The sequence below is a fragment of the Rhinopithecus bieti genome, unplaced genomic scaffold (assembly GCF_001698545.2).
Source record: "Rhinopithecus bieti isolate Rb0 unplaced genomic scaffold, ASM169854v2 scaffold_35903, whole genome shotgun sequence".
Lineage (NCBI taxonomy): Eukaryota > Metazoa > Chordata > Mammalia > Primates > Cercopithecidae > Rhinopithecus > Rhinopithecus bieti.
In genome coordinates, this window is record NW_016815549.1 from 1595041 (window position 1) to 1620953 (window position 25913).

At 35.3% G+C, this 25913-nt stretch overlaps 1 protein-coding gene across 1 annotated transcript in view; it reads right to left on the reverse strand.

Moving 5' to 3' along the window:
• Positions 1 to 25913, reverse strand: part of PLPPR4 (phospholipid phosphatase related 4) — a 48489-nt gene that overhangs the window by 17183 nt on the left and 5393 nt on the right. Inside the window, exon 2 of the mRNA XM_017853408.1 lies at positions 3855 to 4040. Within this exon, the coding sequence (XP_017708897.1) occupies positions 3855 to 4040 (186 nt within the window). The remainder of the gene's footprint in view (positions 1 to 3854; positions 4041 to 25913) is intronic.

The window sequence follows — 25913 nt, forward strand, 5'->3', positions numbered from 1 at the left end:
ATATAAACTTTATATATATTCTAAACTTTATCTATCTAAACTTTTATTTTAAGTTCAGGGGTACATGTGCAGGATGTGCAGGTTTGTTACATAGGCAACGCATGTCATGGGGATTTGTTGTACTGATTATTTCTTCACCCAGGTATTACACCTAATATCCATTAGTTACTTTTACTGATCATCTTCCTCCTCCTAGTCTCTGCCCTCAGGTAGGCCCTAGTATGTGTCTTTCCCCTCTATATGTCTATGTGTTCTCAATGTTCAACTCCCAGCTATGAATGAGAACATGCAGTGTTTGGTTTTCTGTTCCTGTGTTAGTTTGCTAAGGATAATGGCCTCTAGCTCCATCCATGTCCCTGCAAAAGACATGATTTCATTCTTTTTATAGCTGCATAGTATTCCATGGTGTATATGTACCACATTTTCTTTATCCAGTCTATAATTGATGGGCATTTAGGTTGATTCTATGTCTTTGCTATTCTGAATAATGCTGCAATGAATATATGTGTACATGTGTCTTTATAATAGAATGATTTATATTCCTTTGGGTATATACCCAGTAATGGGATTGGTGGGTTGAATGGTAGTTCTGAATTTAGGTCTTTGAGGAATCACCACACTGTCTTCCACAATGGTTGAACCCACAACAGTGTATAAACGTTCCTTTTTCTCCACAACCTCACCACCATCTTAATATTTTTTGACTTTTTAATAATTGCCATTTTGACTGGTGTGAGATAGTATGTCATTGTCGTTTTGATTTGCATTTATTTAATGATCAGTGATGTTGAGCTTTTTTTCATATGCTAGTTGGCTGCATGTATGCCATCTTTTGAGGAGTGTCTGTTTATGTCCTTTGCCCACTTTTTAATAGGATTGGATTTTTTTTGTAAATTTGTTTAAGTTTCTTACGAATGTTAGATATGAGACCTTTGTTAGGTGCATAATTTGCAAAATTTTTCTCCCATTCTGTAGGTTGTTTACTCTGTTGAAAGTTTATTTTGATGTGCAGAAGCTCTTTAGTTTAATTAGATCCCATTTTTCAATTTTTGGTTTTGTTGCAATTGCTTTTGGTGTCTTCATCATGAAATCTTTGCCTGTGCCTATGTCCTGAATGGTACTGCCTAAGCTGTCTTCGAAGGTTTTTATAGTGTTGGGTTTTACATGTAAGTTTTTAATTAATCTTGAGTTGATTTTTGTGTATGGTGTAAGGAAGGGATCCAGTTTCAATTTTCTGCATATGGCTAGCCAGTTATCCCAGCATCATTTATTGAATAGGGAATCCTTTCCCTATTGCTTGTTTTTGTCAGGATTGTCAAAGATCAGATAGTTGTAGGTGTGCAGTCTTATTTCTGGGCGCCCTATTCTGTTCCATTGATCTATGTGTCTGTTCTTGTACCAGTACCATGCTGTTTTGGTTACTGTAACCCTGTAGTGTAGTTTGAAATTGGGTAACGTGATGCCTCCAGCTTTATTCTTTTTGCTTAGGATTACTTTGGCTCTTTGGGCTCTTTTTTGGTTCCATATGAATTTTGAAATAGATTATTTCTAGTTGTCTGAAGAATGTCACTGGTAGTTCAATGGGAATAGCATCGAATCTATAAATTGCTTTGCACAGTATGGCCATTTTCATGATATTGATGCTTTCCCATAAGTATGGAATATTTTTCCATTTGTTTGTGTCATCTCTGATTTATTTGAGCAGTGGTTTGTAGTTCTCCTTGTAGAGCTCTTTCACTTCCCTTGTTAGCTGTATTCCTAGATATTTCATTATTTCTGTGGCAGTTGTGAATGGGAGTTCTTTTGTGATTTGGCTCTCAGCTTAACTGTTGTTGGGGTATAGGATTGCTAGTGATTTTTGCACAATAGTCTTGTGTCCTGAGACTTTGTTGAAGTCGCTTATCAGCTTAAGAAGCTTTTGGACTGAGACAATGGGGTTTTCTAGACATTGGATCATGTCCTCTGGTGACTAGTCAGCAATAGTCTTACTTCTTCTCTTCCTATTTGAATGCCCTTTATTTCTTTTTCTTGCCTGATTGCTCTGGCCAGAATTTAATACTAGGTTGAATAGGAGTGGTGAGAGAGGGCATCCTCATCTTGTGCTGTTTTTCAATGGGGAATGCTTCAAGATTTTGCCCATTCAGTATGATGTTTGGGTTTGTCATACATGGCTGTTATTATTTTGATGTGTATTCCCTCAATACCTAGTTTATTGCAAGTTTTCAACATGAAGCAATGTCAAATTTTATTGAAAGACTTTTCTGCATCTATTGAGATAATCATGTGGCTTTTGTCTTTAGTTCTGTTTTTCTGTCCTGGTAAAATGACTGCATAATATGAATTTTTTATTAAAACTTTAGTAAATGACAGGAAAATACTGTTATTCTAGCAATATTGCACTCCAAGAATATTTTATTAGTCTCAGAGTCTCAGCTTCTTCCAAGTACATCATTAATAGTTCTAATAATCTGACAGTCACTATAGAATAAATCATTAATTTATAAAGTATTTAGAGACCTTTTAAATATGATAAAGTTCTATGAAAATTAAGTTTCCATCTTATCTTCTGAGAATATTTTATACACTATGTATTTAAAGTGTAAACAGCATTATATTAAATAATTCCCAGCATTATTTAATATTGGGGAATTTAAAAAATCCATAGCTACATAAAAGTGTAGAGTTTAGAACATCTATGCAGAGACTCTTAAACTGCTGCTGTACTGAACCTGAGCAGGTCAATTAACCAGAATGTGAAGCTTTCAAATAAAACTTTTAATTTCATAGCCATTTCCTTTGACATTCACGAACATGCTAAAAGCAGAACAAGAGTTTTTCACCATAGAAGTCAATATCATTTCCCTTGAAAAGTGTTTCTTGTCCTCTTAGGTAGTATTTTTGGGGCAAAAGAGGTGGTGAAAACGGTTGGCCAGTCTTATTTGTTAATAGATTTATCTAAAAGTGTGTTACAATATATATTAACACATTAAAAACAACTATGTTTTGAATTCAGTTCCAGTACATTAGAGCATTTCTTTATGTACATATTTTATTTAATTATTTATTTTAGATTTTTTATTGATACATGATAGATGTACATCTTTTCAGAATATAGCTGATAATTTGATACATTCATATAACATGTAAAGATCAAATCAGGGTGATCAGGGTATTCATCATCTTATGTATTTATCTTTTCTTTATGCTAGGAACATTTAAATTGTTCTCTTCTAGTTATTTTGAATTTATGAACATTTTAAAATGCAAATGCCCTTTCTGAATATAAAACAGTTTATTCTTTGAGCATGTCTGTATGTATGTGTATGTGTTCATGCATGCATGCCTTGAATGAGTTTTTATATCTTTACTTTATAATTATTTATGCTCAGTACTCATAATCAATAAACAGTGATAATCTAGTAAAAAAAAAATGAAACTGTAAGTGGTACCAAATGCACTTTTGGAAGACAGTCTGTTGAATATGTAATTCCCCCCATTTTTTCAGGCTTCAGATACCAAATAAACGTGTGTAAAGTAAGTTAATTAGGAAGTGTGCCAGAAATGTCCTCTTAGCCGTTCAAAGACAATTCTAAAGTTACAAGACTTTTCATAATGATTTATACAAATAAACACTAGGAATCAACCATTTTTCAAATCATAGAATGTTTACATTTTAATGCCAATAATGTTATGCTATTAACTTCCACATGATACTGTCAATATATCTCAAAGACATGATTTTGATTTAAGATTTAGAGTTCATCTTTTGTTTGCTTTGAACCCATTTATTATACAAATGTGGTGATTTTTAGTTTTTCAGGACTGATAAACACAATTTTGGGGGTAATTCTTACCGTAATTGCAGGTCCAGCAAAAGCCAAGCTAAGCAACATGAGGAATGGAATTGCCTCCTGGGTTGGTTCAATGTACGGCATGCTAAGACTCCGATCATAGCAGCTAAATCCAGAGTGTACAGGTTTGAAGACATCCGTGAGTTCGAGGAAATAGAGGCTAACCACTGATGATGCCAATATAGGCAACTAAGAATGAAGGACAAAGAAGATCAATTTAATCTACCTGACATACAGGCCATACATAGAAAACAAGTGGCTTTCTCTCCTTCTCTCACTATTCCTCTCCGATTCCAGAGTTAAAAATCATTTGTAAGTTCTATTGCTTCTACCTTCAACGTGGATTCCAATTCACCCACCTTAGTCACAGCCTGTTACGAGTCGACCCCAACCTTCTAACTGGTGCTACACTTTCACTCCCACCCTCCCACTATACCCATTCATTTTCCACACAGCATTCCAAGGGGTCTTGTAAAAGTATTTCAGATCAGATGTGTCAACATCACTGATAATCAGAGAAATGCAAATCAAAACCACAATGAGACACCACCTCATGCCAGTCAGAATGGCAATTATTAAAAAGTCAGGAAACAATAGATGCTGGTGAGGCTGTGGAGAAATAGAAATGCTTTTACACTGTTGGTGGGAATGTAAATTAGTTTAACCATTGTGGAAGACAGTATGGAGATTCTTCAAGGGTCTGGAACCAGAAATACCATTTGACACAGCAATCCCATTACTGGGTGTATACCCAAAGGAATAGAAATCATTCTAGTATAAAGACATATGTACATGTATGTTTATTGCAGCGCTGTTTACAATAGCGAAGACATGGAACCACAAATACCCATCAATGATAGACTGGATAAAGAAAATTTAGTATATATGCACCATGGAATACTATGTAACCATAAAGAGGAATGAGATCATGTCCTTTACAGGGGCATGGATGAAGCTGGAAGCCATCATTCTCAGCAAACTAACACGAGAACAGATAACCAAACACACATATTCTCATTCATAACTGGGAGTTTAACATTGAGAACACATGGACACAGAAAAGGGAACAACACACACCAGGGCCTGTTGGAGGGTGGAGGTTGAGGGGAGGGAACTTAGAAGACAGGTCGATAGGTGTAGCAAACCACCATGGCACACGTATACTTATGTAACAAACCTGCACATTCTGCACATGTATCCCCCCTTTTTTAGAAGAAATAAAGAAAACAAACAAACAAACAACAACAACAACAAAGTATTTCAGATCGCATCACTTCCCTATCTGAATCACTCTAGTGTTTCCCACTCAACTTGAATAAAATCCAAATGCCATCCCATGCAATGCAAGTTGCTTCATGCTTTGGCTCTTGATTCTTCTTGTACCATGTTTTCACCGCTCCTCAGCCCCCTGCTCACTGAAATCTAATTGGTTTTCATTCTTTTCCTGTAATAGTCAAATTCATTTCTGCCCAGGATCCTTTGCACTTGCTATTTCTTCTTCCTTTTGTGCTCTTTTTCTGGCTCTCTATACTACTGGCCTCTTTTCATCATTTAATGATGCCTTTCTGCACACTCTACCCAAGGCAGCTCTTGATCCATCCTTCACTCTCTACCTTATCATTTTGCTTGATTTTTTTCATGACACTTATCATTAACTGAAATTACCTTGCCAGTTTAATACTTCACTTATTTGTTTTTCATCTCTCCCAGTCTCCCACTGAAATAAATGCTCTATGAAGTGAGAGTCTGCCAGTGTTATTTATAAGTCCTGGCACTTGGTAGGCAGGGAATACATCATTTAATAATTTAAGGAAGCAATCAATACTTGCTGATAACTAGCTAATTGAATAAATGTGTAAACCTTAATTTAATTACAATAACTAGACTGGAGTTACCAGATTTAGCTAATAAAAATACAGGTCACCCAGTGAAATCAGAATTTCAGATAGCAATGAATAATTTTTAGTGTAAGTATACCCCATGCAATATTTGAGAGAGACTTATACTGAAAATTGTTCATTGTTTATCTGAAAATCCTGACTTCACTGGGTCTCATCTATTTGGTCTCCCTAAACTAGGCGCAGTGTACTTTCTAGGTTTTGTGTACCCTTTTTGGCTTCAATTATTTATTCATTCATGTGTGAATGTGCCAGGCACTGTGTAGGTAGATATAATACATTGAACAAGAGATAGACTTGGTCATCAAGGAGCAGTAGCTTAGTGAGAGACCCGCTCTCAGCTAAAGAGAAAATATCGCAAATGCTTAACCTAGTGCCAGACTTTTCAGAACCTGAAAATGTAGACTTGTGTAACACTCAAAGAATTGCTTAGCTTAAGGCTTTGTTCCTTTAAGGGATATAATATTTATTTAAGCAAACAGGAAATGTTTTTTATAAAGACAATATTAACTGCCCATGATTTCTGATTGTTTGGTTTGAAAAAACAATTTTTTAATTTTTATTTGTAGAAGACAGCATTATGCCTTCTAGTCCCAAGAGGTCTTTTTTTGTAATTAAGAAATAATTAGGTTTACTGGCAGAAAAAAAGAAATACATAGTAAGTAATCTTGCATTATCTTTTGTTTTCAGATGGATGCTTTGTAGAGAACAAAAGTATATCAAAAACATTTATTTTTTCTTATTGACTATTATTCGATCACTTCAAATATCTGATCATTCCATCTCACTACTTCCCTCTTCGATAGTGCACGAATAGTAGCTTTCAGTCTTGACCAATACATCAGCACTTCATGGTGCATGCACATTATTTAAATTTCCACTTAAATCCATATAAATATATTTAAGTATTAATTTAACAAGTACTTCATAAAGTGCTTACTATGCGTCAATTTTTCTGTTTTAGAAATTTTAATTAATTTGACACATTTTAAACTCATTTAACCTAAAACTTTCTATTGTGATATAAGATAACTGCTATCAGTATCCTTATTTTGCAGGTGGATAAGCAGTTACCTGTCATAAGTGACAGAGGTGGATTTTGAATACATGAATTCTGGTTCCAAAGTCAACAATATCTGGAATAAATAGCTTATAAAACTTATTAAGTATTGTTATTGTTATAACTAGTAACAATAATATATTCATTAAACATCACCTTTCTCATGAAGCTTTGCTTGACAATACCTTTTGAGAGTAATTTCTTCAGTCTTATTCCCCTAGTACTTCTTTTTAGGAAATTTTTACCCACTGCTCTTTTTTATCTGCTATAAATTAGGTTTAGTCTTTTGCTTTGCTTCCCAAACTAAAATCACCTTAAGGCAGGGGCCTAATCGCACTGATTTCTGTGTTGCCACTAATATACATTATAGTGACTTCCGAATATATATGCATGTGTCTCTATATATACATATATTCTACATTAACATATGAATTAAAGTAATTTGTCACTAATATTATGCATTAGTCTTTTCAGCCAGTAACCTTCCTGAAACTGACAATTTTTCCAATTATATCATTTTTCCAATTATATAATTTTCCATATTAATATCTTCTACATTTCTATAGAAGCATGTTTTAAAACCTTCATTTGTTTCCATAATAAGAATCTTTTTTTTCTCCGGGCACGGTGGCTCATGCCTGTAATCCCAGCACTTAGGGAGGTGGGCGGATCATGAGGTCAGGAGTTTGAGACCAGCCTGACCAACGTGGTGAAATGCCATCTCTATTAAAATAATCTTTTTTTTTCTTTTGATATCTATTTCTCTTATTTTTTCAAAAGCATATTTACTCTGTTCCTTACATCATTTTGTTTGTAATAAAGAGTTATTTGTATAAAATCTTCATTATATTCATTATATTTTAGAAATAAATAATTTTATACATGGTGTTCCCACACTGTAGTTTACTACCCAATGTAATGAATTAAATGACAATGTTTATTTCTAACGTAATTGTCTTCAGAGTTACCTTTTTATCTTTGAAGATGCTCAAAAGAGATTTTTTTTTTTGGAGTGTAAGGAATTTAACAGATGCGCTATGGTGCCAATTTGGCATACATATAGACTTGATATGCACATAATAAAATTACACAGACTTTGTTTTGATTGCATTTAAAATGAGATTTTGAAAATGAGATTTAAAGAGCATTTTTTAAAAAGTATGTTAGCCAACACTACAAATTTCTATTCGTCTAACATCGATTATAGCCCCCAAAAAAGTGTGAACCAGCTTTTTTTTTTTTTTTTTTTTTCTTGGCAGGTGCCGCCATCTTGGGGGCCCACTGCAATTTCCACCTCCCGGGGTTCAAGTGATTCTCCTGCCTCAGCCTCACCGAATAGCTGGGACTACAGGCAGCCTGCCACCACACCTGACTACATTTTTTGTATTTTTTATTTTTAGTACAGATGCAGTTTCACCGTGTTAGCAGGAGATCTTGCATCTCCTGACCTCGCGTTATCCACCTGCCTTGGCCTCCCAAGTGCCTGGGTTTACAGACATGAGCCACCGATGCCCCGTCTGACACCAAGCTATTTGTATGCAGCAATAGAGAGGAGGGAAATTACCTGAGGATTAGGAAAACGGTTTATTTTCAAAAAGAAAAGATTGATTCTTATAATTACCATCCACTAAGGAACCTGTGAGTGAAAATAATAGAGCAATTTTTAAGAAGATAAATTATAACTCTTTTAGAGAACAGGGCAAACAAAAGAAAGGTGTTTCAAAATACCACATTTGCTAGACAATATTGATTTTCTGATGCCAGTTTTAAAAGACAAATTTAGATTATATATCCATTTTAGTGAAACATTTTATCAAATCTATCATGACACTTTGTCTAGATCAGATAGCTTACTTGTTTTTAGCATGATTATAATAAGGACAAACTACTTTTCATTGGGGAGAGTTCACTTTGCTCTGAGCCTAGGGCAAAACAGGTCCGCTCCATTCTTTGCCTTCTTCATAGCCATCATGAATTCAGAGTCCTATAAGAGCCTTTTGAACTGGTGGAAACCATAGTCACAAAGGGCCAATTAACATATATGGTAATGGTGGCTCATCCATTTAGTCATTCAACAAATATCTTTGGGAGCCTGCTAGCCCCAGGCCTTGTTCTAGGTCCTGGGAATACAGTTATGACAAAACAAAATCTTTGTCCCTATGAATATTTCATTCTAGTTGAGGAAGCCAGGTAAAAAATATATATTATATATATTATATATATTAAATGTATGTCAGAAATATATATATCAGAAATAACACATACTATAAAGAAGAGGGCTGTGTAATTAAGTGCCCGAATTCCTATTTTAGATCAAGGAAGACCTATTTGAGTAGGTGTCATTTAAGCAGAGACTTGAATGGGCAAGAAAGAACTAACCGGATAAAAACCAGGTGAAAAGCATAATCAAATGGAGGAAGTGATACAAAATGAAGTCAGAGAGGTTGATTTGGGACCAGACATTGCAGAGTCCTGAAGTCCAAGGAGGAAGTTAGGATTTTATTTAAAGTAGGATCAGAAACATTCCAGAGAGTTCAAGCAGAGGTGTAATAGGATTTGCAAAGATTGAGGATGATCATGGCGGGTCAAAAGTAGGAATAGGGTAAAAATTTAGAAGGCTGTTCAAAACTCAACAAATATGTGTTGAATGCCTAGTAGGCACCCGGCACTTCTCTAAGTGTAAGGAATGTAGCGATAAACCAAACAGAGAGCTCCATGCACTCACAGAGCTTACATTCTAGTGGATGCATGGCAATGGCTGAAATCCAGGAGAGATGAGGCAGGATGTACTAGAGTTTAGTACTGGAGATACAAAGAAACTGGTAGATTGTTGATATGGTTTTGGAGACGAATATAACAAACCTTGTTTATGGCTTGATCAATGAGGAAGATAAAACAATAAAGGTTGATTTCAAAGATGGGGTTTGAGGAATTAGGTCAGTGATGTCATTCCTTGGGATAGGGAGAAGTTTGGATGGAAAGAATAGAAGATTCTGTTTTGAAAGTATTAAAACTGTTACGTCTCTTAGTTATTAAAGTAAAATGTCGACTTGGAGCTAACAGGAGAGACCAAGACTGGAGGCATAAAGCTGCAAATTATTGGTACTAGATGATTTAAGCAGCAAAATCCTCACTTTTGGAGAACAACGCTAGCATAAGACATTTCAAAGTTAAGTTATTTTAGCTTTGATATAAGTAATGTCACAAGAAGGCGAAGAAAATAATTGTGTATATTTGTGCCAATCATATGCAAGATCTATTATAAGAGATAAAGGAAGATTTTAATATTAATAACATATTTTAAAAAATGAGATGCTTGGAACCAACTTGATAAATACCCTGAAATCATATAAAATGTGAAATTTGAAACAGTAATACAATACATTGAAATTCAATTCAAACTGGGAAAAAAATGCTAGCAGATCAAAGCAATTGTATTAAAGCCTGTAGCCATGAAGAAGGTTGCCACAGGTCAACACACACGTGGTGAGGGAATTTTCTACTTCCTACAGTATGATCTTTAGTAGTATTCTGTAATATTTTTTTGCCTTGTAGCTAATACAGATTAATATCTTCTTCAAATATTGATAATAATAATAAAATAATATTAGGCTTTATGATATATAAAACTATCTTCGCTCTAAGTATAGCATATTCAGATTGGCTGCAGAGAACTTCAAATATACAGATTATAAACACACACTAACACTTAAAGTGTCATTAAGGGAAATAATTGGTCAGAATGAGTCTGCAACATTACTTAAGGTCTAGAAGTCTAAACTAGTTTTTATACATAAAACAGATATGGCTTGTATGACATGAATATATACGAATTGAAACAGGGCAGTGTGATTGAGGGAAACTAGTCTGGCCTCAGAACCAGGAGAATCCAGTTTTTCCCCTCATTTATTCTGCCAGCTTCTTCTGGGATTTGGAAAAGTCACTTGACCTTTCTGGGCATCATTTCTTATCAAAGAAATAATTTTTTTTTTTTTTTTTTTTACATTGTAATCTAATACTGAAATGCTTCATATACTGTCATGAATGAAGAATCATTTCTCTCATTTCTTTCACACTGTCACTGCCTTATATAAAGCATTAGGGCCTTTAAAAAAATTTCTATTCTCTTCATAATTTGTTTCATCCTCCACAATGCTTCCAAACTAATTTTCCTAGAATTCACACCTCATCGCGCATTTAATGGTGCCCCATTAATAACAAAATAACGTGCAAATTTTTTAGAATGATATTTATGACTTTTTAAAATATGGCCTTGATCTGCCTTTCTTGGTTAATTTTGCTTTCCACCTACTCTCCACTCTCCTAAACCAGAAAGACAGCCCATGTTCCCATTATATTTATATTTCAAAAAGACGTGTTCTAGTCTCTGCTTCACGTTACAGTTCCACATTTATTTCTCATAAAAATTGGACTTATCCTTTCAGGTTGAGGTCATAGAATTTTTTTCTCCCTGAAACCTTCTCCAGGCTCTCCACTCAGAATTGAAGACTCCATCTCACATACTGCATATATAACTTTATCGAAGGATCTGTTAGTCTGCCTCTGATTATAGTTATTTATATATTACCAGCCCTTGCCCCAAGATCAAGTACTCAAAAGTGAAACCTTTGCAATTTACCCAGTGCTTTGAATGTTTTAGGTGTCCAATAAATGTTCACTGAATTTAGTTGAAAGAAATCAAGACATTTTGATTAAAGGAACAAAAAATATAGACAATTTCTGAAAAATACACAGCAGGTGTTGAGGACTTAGGTGCCAGATACTAGTTAAGTTTAAAAGATTGCTATATTCAATCTACACTGTATAAAGTATCTATTAGTATCCCCAAATTACAAATGAGAAAACTGAGGCAGAAATAGTTTACATAGATCGTGCAATAGCCACCAAGCCCCCAAGTGGGAACACCCAGACTCCTACCCAGGTGTCTAAGTTGGGAAATGTGCTCAAAATTCTTTGCAGATGGAACTCAACTGGCTTTCCTCCTCCACACCGCTAAGATAACTGCATGTGGGGCGCCCATATGGGGAGAGGGGGTCCTAGGAGAAAGGTGCAGTTTGAAGAAGGCCATTCTGTTTCTCTTAATTCTTATTACTCTTAAACATGTTCTCTGCTCACTTACTCCTTATCACCCAAACATGAAAATTGCTTTGTTCCAATCTGAGATCTATCTTTTCTAGAGCTCCTCTCAGTTTCAGTAGAATTTATTAGGTATGTACTCAGACCTAAAAAGCAAAGGACATTTACTGAGTTTTCATTTAGACATGTCCTCCTAATTATCTAATTTAATTCTTATAACCTCCTTGGGATTCTTAAGATAAATTTGAGATAAGGACCATGGCCCAGATAAGTAAAATAGAACGCCTGGCTTCAAAGGCCAGTAATAGAAACCTGGTCTGTTAAATTCCTGGAAGCATGCACCGCCGTGTATCCTGCTGCCATTCTGCCACATGTCACCATCTGGCACTAGTCTAGTGCTTTTCAGGAAAGGATAGCCCCAGGCTTCAATGAGATTGCCAGTTTAAAGGACACAGGAGAGAGATGGCCATGTGTCAAGGGGTTTCAACGGCAACAACAGCAAAGGGCTGGCAGGCACTTTCCAATCACACTCTCACTGATGTGCTGTCCTCAGGTCCTGAAGGTTCTTCCCTGTGCAGTTTCTTTGAAGTCATTTGTATTATTTTGGTTTTGGGAATATCTTAAGAGCATTTAATTATATTTCGGATATGGTCTGCTTTTATTTTCACTTTTGTCTTCTCTAGTAAATGATTTCTAATATAAAGTATCAGAAATTAGGCAAACGTAAGGTTCCAGATGTTTTCCTGCTTTTAGTGCTTCCTTTGGAGCACTTTCTCTGACCATACAGAGATATCCTGATGAATGCCTGGATCATAGCAATTGTCATATGGGATGGAAGTTATTCCTTTACATTCTCTCCTATTCGGCGACAAGATCCTTGAAAGCAAAGAAATTGTCTTATCCATCTCTTTATCCCTGACATACTAGGTGTCCTCAATATACAATAAACTAATATATAAAATGATATGCAATAAACTAATACATACATGGATAATTTGAAGAGAAATGCCAAATGTTGAGACGTTCTTGCAGTATTGTTAAGAAAATATCTCCCATTTAAAAAGATCTTCGTTTAGTCTACCACAAGAAAATGCTTTCTATTTTAAATTTCTAGAATTCTAATGATTTCATTAGCATTAAAAAAATAAAGAAACTTACATTGGATCCTCCATAGCAATGATAATTAATAGAGAAGATAATTAATAATACTTCACCTAATAGATGTTTTAGGTTGAATGGGAAAAAATCTGTTCTATGTTTTATACCTGAATATGAAAGTACATCTTTACAGCTCTAAAAGGACCAATACAATCACTCAATGATCTAACAGTAAAGTCAAAAATAATGATAAATGGTTGTTTTATTACCTGAATATTGATCTAGCACTAGGCTTGGGGTAGTAGGTTTTGTAATCACTAGTCTTAACCTCAGGTAGTGAAAATTTGTTCTTCTTACATAATTAGACACTGAAGTATGTGCATTGTCTTGGAAAGCATTTTATTCTTTAAACCAAATTAGAGACTAAGACCTGAGGCTGAGGATCTGTATTTCAATTGTTAAAAGTAATTGCTTTTAAATCCTTTCTTCCAGCTGTAATTTCTCTTCCCTTACAACATACAGCTGATATTTTAAAATTTGGGTAGTAATTGTAATTTAATGCTACTAATATTTGACAGGTACCATTTAAAGTACTTTATATGTTTAAATTCATGCAATCTTCACAACAGCTTTTTGATGAAGGTACTATTATTACTGCCATCTTACAGATGAGGAAACTGAGATTACATGAGATTACATGATTTGTACAAGGTTATACAGTAAGATTCCATGATTTGTATAAGGTTATACAGCTTGTTAGCTAGATTACAAACTCAAGAAATCTGGCTTCCCAATTCATGTTTGTGATTATTGTACATACTACCTCTTCCTAGAAGCTTATACTATGGACCAATGGGTTTCCAAAGACATTGAGAAATAACAAAATAAAAAAAATAGAATATTTCTCTTTATAGATTGTTAATGCTACCCTACAATTTCTATAATGTGTGATATTGTATATATTCTTGATGTCCTCTAACAAAAGTAAGACCTTAATATACTTAGATTAAAGAGTGTTTTCCCTATTAGTGGGATTGTTATATTCATATGGAGAAAGCATATAGATGTTCACATAATCTGGCAAAGGAAAGACCTAGTGCAAACAAAACAAGCGTTAAGGGGAAAAAGTCTATTACAATAATGTCTGGCAAAAGTGACATAACTAAAACTTCTATATGAGGGATCTTCAAAAGTCATGGAACATGTATATTATGAAAAAAACTGTGAATGGATTTCAATCTTTTGCACCAAAATAAGCTCATACTCACTCATAACATGTCTGAAAAAGATCCAGTTTGAAACGCCAAGAAGGATAACATATCAGTTTGAAAAGAACCCCTATCAGAGCAACGTGAATTTTGCTAAAATTGAAGCAAGAACATCCATCAAATTTATGATGAAACTTTGGGAGAAGAATGGCAAAATCCAACATTGATACTTTACAGAACGTTTATAAAGACAAGAAATCAGCAGTTTACAAATGGATGATTCATTTTAAGAAGGGAAAAGATGATGTTGAAGATGAAGCCCACAACATCAGACCATCCACATCAATTTGCAAGGAAAACATTTGTTTTGTTCATACCCTCATTGAAGAGGACTGACTACTAACAACACAAACAATAGCCAACAACATAGACCTCTCCTTTGGTTCCGCTTACACAATTCTGACTGAAACATTGAAGTTTTGCAAACTTTCCATTCAATGGGTGCCAAAGTGACTGTGGCCAGATTGACTGCAGACAAGAGTAGAGCTTTCAATGGAATTTTTTAAACAAGTAGGCCATCAAAGTCCTGAAGCATTTCTTCGAAGAACTGTAAGAAGTGATGAAACATGGTTTTATCAGTATGATCCGAAAACAAAGCACAATCAAAACAATGGCTACCAAGATGGGAAAGTGGTCCTGGTAAAGCAAAGGTGGACTGGTTAAGAGCAAAGGTCATGACAACATCATTTTGGGATGCTCAAAGCATTTTGCTTGTTCACTTTCTGGAGGGCCAAAGAACAGTAATGCCTGCTTATTATTAGAGTGTTTTGAGAAAGCTAGCCAAAGCGTTAGCAGAAAAATGCCCAGGAAAGCTTTGCTAGAGAATCCTTCTCCACCATAACAATGCTCATCTCTCTCACCCAAACAAGGGCAATTTTGTGAGAGTGTCAATGAGAAATCATTAGACATCCATTTCACTAATTTGGCTCGTTCTGACTTATTTTTGTTTTCTAATCTTAAGAAATCTTTCAAAGGCACCCATTTTTCTTCAGTTGATAATGTAAAAAATTTTGCAATGACATGGTTAAATTCCCAGGAGCATCAGTTCTTTAGGAATGGACTAAACAGCTTTTATCATTGCTTACAAAATTTTTCTTGAACTTGATAGAGCTTATGTTGAGAAATAAAGTTTATGTTTTTTATGTTTATCTTTTAATCCAATTTTTTCCATGAACTTTTAGAAGTCCCCTTATATTTGAGTTATAGCATAAGAAAAGCAAATTTTTGATTTTGAGATCTAAATTGACATATAATCCTAACATTATACACACAGAAATGACTGAATTAAAGACCAACAATATTTCTAAATTAATTATGGTTTCACAATGTTTATTAAAATAAGGTATCAATTTTATCATTAAACCATTTTACTTAAACATTATGAAAGTTCATATTTTCTATCATATTTATTCAATTTATTTAACAAATATTTTTAGTATTTGCCTTGTGCCTGATACATTTTATTTGACCTATTAATTATCCAGAAAAGGAATTTCTCATCTAATTTCAGAGATTAGAACACTATAGCATATCACAAGTTTCTCTTCCCTCTGAGCTTGTCTCCCACATACACATCTTTATACACACTTAGATGCACATTATGAGCCCTTCCTCAAAGTTAAAACTTTCCAATGCTGCTGAAGGCCTTAGTTATTTAAGTTTCACTTTTGAAAAGTCTTGGTGCATGTAAAAGAGATGTTAAAGTTGAGCTGTTAATGTGGGACATTAATAATTTCTATTTTATTTTCTAACATATTAATGCTGTGATTACATTAATTAAAGTAGGTAGGATTGTATTGTGTGTTTTACTGGAAAATGCATCAAAAAGACAGATGAACAATATATACAAATAAAATGCTATGTAACTGCCAAAGAAAGCCACTTTATTACTAAATACTTAAATGAAAAAATATAACTGCTTTAGGATTGCTTGACCAACACAATCACCTGGGAAGGTAAGTGGTTTGAACCAACAGTAAATAGAGAGAGTGTGAGAGAGAGCTAAATTGCCCTGCCTCACTGCCCAAGCTCAGTCTCCACGCTAAAGAGCTTCTGCCTAGACTGTAAATTGCTGTCCTCTCTGTGATTTTTTTTTAATATGGCCTGGAAAGAATGTGGAACTGAGGACAGATGACTAAGGACATTGTGATTCTTAGGGTCATCTCATATGAGATACCTTATACCCCGCTCCCTCTCCCTACTGTGCTGCATTGACCTCTGGAATCTTGGGAAGGTGAAGGGTAGTGGTGGAGGAAGAAACAGAGCCTGTTGAGTTTGGTTGGCTGGGGGATTTGGAATGAGGAATGAGCAGTTCTTAAAGTTTTTTGTAGTCCCATAGAGTAGGCATTTTCTAGGATGTGCTACACTTGGCCATTCTTAGTCATGTTGGAACATACATTTGAGCAGTGAAGTCTTAGCAATCTCTTCCTCTATTTCTGAACAGGACTGAAAGGACCACTAGCCTTCAAGGTCAGCCAAAGAATAATGTGGCTGTGGCCAAGGCCAAGGCCAAAGCTGACGTTCAGTCCAGGCTCTGCCTCCCTATATTCATTAATTAAGCTGCTAGATTTATTGACCAACACCACAACTAATGCATCACAGATCTATTGAGAGAGTATCTGCTCTCTGCTATTTGCATTGTTCTATAGGCTGGAGTTTAAAAATAAATAATAAAAGGAATTTTCCTTAATTAGGTCCTGGGCCAACCATCTAAAAATTACTAGAACCAATATTATCTATGGAATAGCCACTAGTCTGAGACTTAAATATTGAAAAACATAACACCATCAAATAATTTTCCTTCATGTATATCAAATTCAACTGGAAGCTAGAAACCAAATGAGGTCTTAATGCAGAAGAGTTTTCAAAAGTTCATCTCTCTATAGTACATTGTTTATAACAGATTGCTGACTATCCTTTTTATGAGTTTTTGCCATGAAGAAGACATTATTTATGTCCAGATCTTCACAGTTGGATGTTCTCCATGTTTTAGTCAGTCAAATCTCAGTTGCTACAATACAAGCATTTTCAGATCATCACCCAAGGGATAAGTAACCTGTTAATTCTTCAGGGTATATGCAACTGCCTTAAAAAAAGGATTTCAATGAATCATACAATAGCCTAAATGAGATGACTCTTTCCCAAAGACTAAATCTAATTTATTCATCATTTTTTAGAAAGCATAATATTCTTTATTTCACAGATGGTTCAGTTGAGGCATGGGAGGATATTTAATTTGCATTGAACAGACACTGCTGCTGATGAGTTTATATGTGACACTTTAGAACTCTGGAAAGCTGAGAACGGCAGTGGCTTACAGATTATGGGCCTCCCAACAACACTGGAATAGAGACTTTCAGTAGAGTATTACCTGGGCACTGTGTGTAGAAGATGCTCAGTAAATGAGAATTCCCCTCCACTGACTAGGTCAAGGTAAGGGTACTGAAAAACAGTGGTCTCTATTTTGTAAGTGTGTGCATATGTCGCTCTATCTTTAAAAATGAGCAGGAATTCCAGTAAATATTTGTTGTTATTGTATTTAAACATTATAATAAACTGCTCTACCATTGTATGCACACTGTATAAAACACACATAAATGTGTGACACCAATAGAAAACAATCAGGAGAACCAGCCCCTTCCCAGGTAATCTGGTAGCATCTAAAGCCACCACAAAGTTTACTTCAGACAAGATGGGAGAGGGGGTGTTGGTAAATGGGAAAGAGAAAATTCATTTACTAGGCCTGACTTTGCTTTAGAATTCTTGGCCATATTTTATAATTTGTATATGATTAAGGGGTCATAATTACTCTATTCTGACCACAATAGTTCAATCATTTTCAAATGAGGAAAATGAGGTTTAGAGAAATTAAGTTAATTGCCAAAGATTACAAAGCTAATTGGCAGATCAAGTAAAAAAAAAAAGCTATATTCTTTTACAAAAGTAAAGAAATATATATATATCTATATTTAATAGTTTGTTTTACCATAGGCACAGAACATTGTCTGTGGTGTATGTGCCTTATCTAACTGAAACAACTTTCTATGAAAACTAAAATTGCAAGTTCTTTGCTTCAGTGATGCCTTTGAAATCTCAAATCTCAAACAATCCATAGGTAGGTCCTAGATCATAAAATGAACATAAGCATAATTAAGAGATGAGGACCCATATAGACCTTGGATATTGATTTAATCTTCAACTATTCAATAATCCATAAGGCTGAGCAATGTCTCTGATAGGGAATTTATGATCACTTTGCAAATAAAAATGTCTCCACCAGCTGATAAAAGACAGTTAAAGAAAAATTTATGTTCATATGATTAGTCTTGTTTTATTACATCCAGTTAAAATTTATGGAAATTCTACTATAGACTAGAAAGTATGCCAGTGATGATTCCATATTGTTTCTGTTACTTTTACCAAAAGTCATATCATAAGCAATTAATAAATATTTACTCAGTACATAAATAAATTGTTGTAAGAGTACAAAACAGGTTATACCCTGGAATTTCATTTTAGCATTCCTTATTGAAGAACATTTGATATAAGAGCAGTCTCTTTTGGACTCTATCCATGAGGACTCAATTTCTGAAGCATGCCTAGGATTTCATTAAATGGCAGTTTACCTCTAAGCAAACCCATAGCACAGACTTTTGGTAAGAGCATTAAGTTGTTAACAATATAGTCATATCTACTTCCATTGCTCTCACTCCCAAACATCATCCTTCTGTTAAATGTACTGATTGCATGTTTACCTTTTCCACAAATACATTGATTTTAATTACTTGTCTTTCCCCTTTTCTTTAATTTATTCCTAAGTGATCTAAATACCAGTTTTACGCAGGCAGAAACCATCTTGTTACAGCAAATAAGAAAGCAATTATCCTCCTCTATATTGCTTGACAAACAACCAGATAGTAATGGTTGGTTTAGTCCAGATAGTGCAATTGGTTCAGTCTAATTATTGATAAGAAAAACACCTCAACGTTACTTATGCCAAAATTAGCATTTCTATCCTTGGCATCCATATTTCAAAATCCACTTGACCGTGAAAAGATTACTCCATTTGATAGTTATCTGTAAATAAATTTATCAGCTAATTCATACCATAAAAGGCTACCATGATGCTCACAATTAGACATTTCACAGTTTAAATATCACCTTTTTTTTCCTTTTGACCAAAATGGAAAATAGCACCACTTGAGTTTTAGACAAGTTTTTGGACTTCTCTGAGTCTTCGTTACTTAATTTTTAAAATAGAGTTTATATTTATTTCTCAGTTGCATTTAAAGGATCAGATGAGATAATGTATGAAAAATTTACATTGAAGTATAAGGGAAAATTCAAAGCTGTTCTATAGCTGATGACATAAATTATATTCTTACTCCTTCCTTTGTTTATGCTTTCCTTTACTATCTGTTAGAGACCTCATGTCAAGGGAGTTAATTGTGAAATTACAGGTGGGCACGTAGGCAATGAGAAAAATCCTTTCTGATTTTCTAATCTTTAGCTATTACCATGCTTTTCAAAGAGCCTAACAACTTGGAACAGCGGAAGATCCATTCATAATTGCTTGTTTAATGTAAGGTGGTCATGAAATGTGTTTGGAAGTTAGCACAAACAGCTAGCCCAATTTGTTCACATGTAGAATTAGAATGACCTGTATTTTAAATGTTATAATCCAGAGGGAAACTTTCTAATATAAGGAATTCTAGAAATAGTAATAATTAGGAAAGAGCACTAGAACAGGAGTCAGGAGACCTAGGTTCTATTCCTGATCTGATGTTAACCAGTGTGTCCTTAGGTAACTCGGGCATATTTGGCATGTCCAAAGGTTAACTCAGTTAACCTTTTCAAAGCAAAATTTTCTTACGTGATTGAAGAAACAGTGAGGCCATATGTCATTGGATTATATAATTTTATTAGACTTATCTCTGTAAGAAGACTTTTAAACTCTATAAGACATTTCCTCACCTTTTAAATACAAAGGTTGCTTGAGAAATAGCCTATGCTGTATACATATGCTGAGAGAAAATGTGTTTGCTATGAGTAACATTTGTAATACATTTCCAACATAAACAGCAATAATTGTGTCTCAAATAATCCTTAACAACCAGCTTGGACAACCAAAATGTTTAAGGGGGTCTCCATGGTTTGCTCATAGATTGGATCTCAATCACTCACACACACACGCGCGCACACACACACACACACACACACACTCCTACCTTCAGTTTTCTAATGCTTTTTCTTCTAATCCTGCTTGGCTTGACCTCTCTCTGTTTCTATTATCCTTTTGAATTTTTTTCTTTCTATCATTTTAATCGACCTACATATTCTACTCTCCTAAACTCTATTTAATTTCCAAGTCTTCTGTCCTACCCCCACCCATTGATCCTCATTAATCTTCATCAGAGACTCACGGGTGCCATTTGTGCTTGCCCAAAGGGAGCTTCTTTTAGAGGACACTGTGCCTTTCAGACATGTCAAAATTAAACCAGTTACTATTAAGTAGGAAAAAGCACTAACACAGCCAAGTTTTGTAGCTGAATGTAGAGAAAAACTCTGATCCACGACTCTGACAGAGGCACAACCAGACATGTTTCAAAGACATGCATCCAGATACCATGAAGCTAGCCAAGTCACAGCAGAGGCAGGGGTCTCCATTGCACTTCTTCACTAGGTTTAGCATTGTTGTTGGAAGTATGTGTGAGACAGTATGGTGTAGTCATAATGCAAGAGCAAGATGGACAAGCTCTGAAATCCTGACTCCCTCATGTCATTGCTATGCGACCCTGGTAAAAACAGTAGCTCTCTGAGCTACAATTTCTGGTTCAAAAAATAAAGATAGCAATGCCTTTTCAATAGGATAGTTCTCCAGACTAAAAATAATGTATCTAGAGAGTCTATCATATAAAGAAGACTTGAAATGGACTATTCTTTTTTATTACTATGATTATTATCATTATTATTAAAATCTCTTTGAAATTGGCAGAAGCCAAGTATTTTTTCTTTCCTGATAAAGTAGAACAAATCACATTTTGAGTAACTTGGCCATGAAGAAACAGTAAGATAGTCGTGGTGTTTAGAAATAGAAAATAATTCCCTAATAGCAAGTGCTATGTTCAATACTTAGATATGTAGAAATGTCCTCATTTAACTCTATCTCTAAAACTTAGGGCTCTAGTCTCTATTTATTTTATTTTGCATCAGAGTTTATGCATTGTGACTTTGAAAGAGAAGAGACTTGCCAACTCATCTCATTTGGCAGGGTTTGAAGTACTTCTTTGAGCAGACTCTACTTCTATACAATCTAAAGAAAAGAAAAAAAATTTACAGCTACTATTTTGGTATATGCAATGCAGAAAAGTGATTTTATATTTCCTACTGATGCTGAAGTTTATGTAAAAGGGAATAAGCTAGCAATATTTCTTACCAAGAAAATCAAGTGAGTTATATAATTTTAACATAGATCATGAGATAGAACAGAAATCTTGTGAATTAATGTTTGCTACAATTAAAAACCTGTGGACAATTTCCAATGGGAAGAAAATAAAAATCGTATTAAGATTTTGTCAAGACACCACAATTTCAAAATGTGTTTCAAAATGTGTGTCTTTGCTCAAAGGCTTGTTGAACTTCCTCAGGTAGGATGGCAACAGAGTAGCAGCAATGGCTTCTACTCCTGAACAAACTGTTTAGTTACTGACCTTATAGTAATTAAGCTCCATTAACAAAATCTTGCAACATATCTACTGCTAAGTACACATTCAAAGTAATGAAAACTTTCTGAGTAGGCCCGGTGTGGTGGCTCACGCCTGTGATCCCAGCACTTTGGGAGGCTGAGGCAGGAGGATTGCTGGAGACCAGGAGTTCGAGACCAGCTTGGGCAACATGATGAAATCCTGTCTCTACCAAAAATGATAAATACTGGCTGGGTGTGGTGGTAAATGCCTGTAGTCCCAGGTACTCAGGAGGCTGAAGTGGGAGAATCATTTGAACCCGGGAGGCAGAGGTTGCAGTGAGCTGAGATCATGCCACTGCACTCCAGCCTGGGTGACAGAGGAAGACCCTGCCACAAAAAGAAAAAAACAAAAGGAATGAAAACTTTCTGAGTAATCTAAATTTTTTGAGATTAAAATATTCTGAATTGAAATGCTTCAGATACTGTAATATTATACTGAGTGGAGAGAGAGATGATATTCTTACTCCATGTGTATTTGTACATACCTATGCACAGAAATGTGTGCATACATATATGTCTTTGTGTGTTTTCTCATATGAATAACAGGCAATTTCAAACTCTTTTCTGTATCGGTAGCCCTGTCAAAATATATTTGCATGTAGGTGAAGCATAACTCTTCTGCCTTCATAAAGTTAGCATCAGGTTTGCTATACAAATGTTATGTCATATAGCAGAATGTTTAAAGAAAAAGAATCTCTTTCCCATTTATTTCATGTTAAGAATTTATATCTTTTTAGGTTTAAAAAGGTAATTTGTCATTTGTTTACATTACATAATGAATTGATCTTTGAGCAGGATGACTAATGAGAACAAAATTGTGAGCCTGAGCCCCAGATGGACCACTGTAATCCTTTGCATAAAGGAAATGCACTAGTCCCAGACAACCAGCCTTATCGCATACAATATTGGGCTATGCCCAAAGGATTATAAATCATTCTACTATAAAGACACATGCACACATATGTTTATTGTGGCACTTTTCACAATAGCAAAGACTTGGAACCAATCCAAATGCCCATCGGTGATATTCTGGATAAAGAAAATGTGGCATACATTCACCATGGAATACTATGCAGCCATAAAAATGGATGAGTTCATGTCCCTTGCAGGGACATGGATGAAGCTGGAAACCATCATTCTCAGCAAACTAACACAAGAACAGAAAACCAAACACCACATGTTCTCAATTATAAGTGGGAGTTGAACAGTGAGAACACATGGACACAGGGAAGGGATCATCACACACCAGGGCCTGTGGGAGTTGGGGGGCTAGGGGAGGGGTAGCATTAGGAGAAATACCTACTATAGGTGACAGGCTGTTGGGTGCAGCAAACCACCATCGCACGTGTAGACCTATGTGACAAAACTGAACGTTCTGCACATGTACCCCAGGACTTAAAGTATAATAATTAAAAAAAAGTTTGAAAATTCTTTTGCTAACTCTAAGTATACTGCTGGCTGCAATTGCTACTGTAAGTGATACAGCCATCACTTGCAGGGTACTTGGGAACTTTAAGGGCATAATAAACCTTTTCTTTAGTGGAACATTCCTTTTTAACCTGCTTTTCTCTTTATCCTAATAAGGTGTGGCTATGCTTATCTGAGAGTTCTTTTCACAACTTGACCTTTGTTTTCCCAGGCTGTACAGTGTAAAACTGAGTTATGAAACTTGCTCATAAAATGATGTGCAAAACTAAAAATCACCATGTTTTTCAAATCGCCATCCAATATTACTGTCAACCATAAGCCATTTCATTAGCAAACAGCAGCATAAACCAAAAATGTAAGAAAAAAGAATTCTATCCCTTAAACCAATGTGTGCTTTAACATCAGGTATGGCGGTGAACANTTGAACAGTGAGAACACATGGACACAGGGAAGGGATCATCACACACCAGGGCCTGTGGGAGTTGGGGGGCTAGGGGAGGGGTAGCATTAGGAGAAATACCTACTATAGGTGACAGGCTGTTGGGTGCAGCAAACCACCATGGCACGTGTATACCTATGTGACAAAACTGAACGTTCTGCACATGTACCCCAGGACTTAAAGTATAATAATTAAAAAAAAGTTTGAAAATTCTTTTGCTAACTCTAAGTATACTGCTGGCTGCAATTGCTACTGTAAGTGATACAGCCATCACTTGCAGGGTACTTGGGAACTTTAAGGGCATAATAAACCTTTTCTTTAGTGGAACATTCCTTTTAACCTGCTTTTCTCTTTATCCTAATAAGGTGTGGCTATGCTTATCTGAGAGTTCTTTTCACAACTTGACCTTTGTTTTCCCAGGCTGTACAGTGTAAAACTGAGTTATGAAACTTGCTCATAAAATGATGTGCAAAACTAAAATCACCATGTTTTCAAATCGCCATCCAATATTACTGTCAACCATAAGCCATTTCATTAGCAAACAGCAGCATAAACCAAAAATGTAAGAAAAAAGAATTCTATCCCTTAAACCAATGTGTGCTTTAACATCAGGTATGGCGGTGAACAAAGACAAGATTACTTGCTTTTAGTGGCTGAACATGAACACCTCAGCCTAATGCCCAGAGGGGTATAATTAGAGATACCTTGACACTCTGCAAATGGGCTGCCAACATCTTTACTCCTTCCTTGCATCTATCCAGAGTTCTTGTTGAGGGGCACTAGCCACTAACTGATGAGCCAATGTTGGGATTATGCACTGTCCACCAACTCTTTGTGCTTGAAGGCTCCCAGTGGAGGAGGAATTGAGCTGAGGAAACCGATTTGTTGTCAGAGAAAACTGTATCACCTTTGTCAGTGTGCCTTTGCCTTACTACATCTTCCTTTTTTACCGGTGAGAAACCATAGAAAGTAACTTTGCCTATATGGATGTTCTTTCAACACGTTGAGAGAGATTGTTATTGCAGTGGTGAAGAGCATGAGCTTTGAGTTAATACCCAACCCTGCCTCTAACTTTGCTTTATAAAAATGGGCAAGTTGTTTAACTTTTATGAGTTTCAGTTTCTCTTCAAAACACAGATAATAATGGCCTCTTTCTTAAAGAGAAACTTTGAAGATTGAATGACATGGTCATGTAAAGCATTTAGCTTTATTGTTAGTACATATTAAGTACTTTATAAATGGTTGTCATTATTATTGTACAAACTTTAAATAGTACTTCACTCTCTCCATTTGTATCAATTAATACAGATCCATTTCAAGAAGGCTGTGGAGCCCAAACTATTTCTAGAAACTGGGGAGAAGATGACTTCTTCTCAACAATGGGAACTCATAAGCTAGACCTTGTCAGGACTTGATCCTTTAAGTCCAAACTATAAGTAAAATAATTTATTTCAGGTCAAGAACAGTTATAAGAAAGGAAAAGAACTAACATATCTTGATTGCCTACCATATCTCAGCCATGATCCTTTAACCACATGATATATTCGATATTCTAAGACATAGGTATAATAATTTCTATTATGTATGAATACAGGTATATTTATATTTATATTATGTAATTTCTATTATATGTGAAGAAACTAAGGATGAGAGAAGTAACTTGGCCAGAATTATTCATATAGTATCTGGCAAAGGTGGTGTTTGAACCAAGTCAATCTGTGTGCAAGGCCCAAGTTTTTCCTAGAGCATGCTGCCATTTTCCTGACATAACTCAGTCCATCTTGATTTCAGCCCCTTCTGGCTCAAGTGAAAGTTTCCCTTCCCTCATTTTCCCAATTAAAGTTTCTTCACATCTCATGCCTATCATGAATTAGTGATGTCAAACTCCTAAACTCCTTGAAAAAAGGCGGGAACTGAACAATGACATCACTTGGACTCGGGAAGGGGAACATCACACATCGGGGCCTATCATGGGGAGGGGGGAGGGGGGAGGGATTGCATTGGGATTTATACCTGATATAAATGACGAA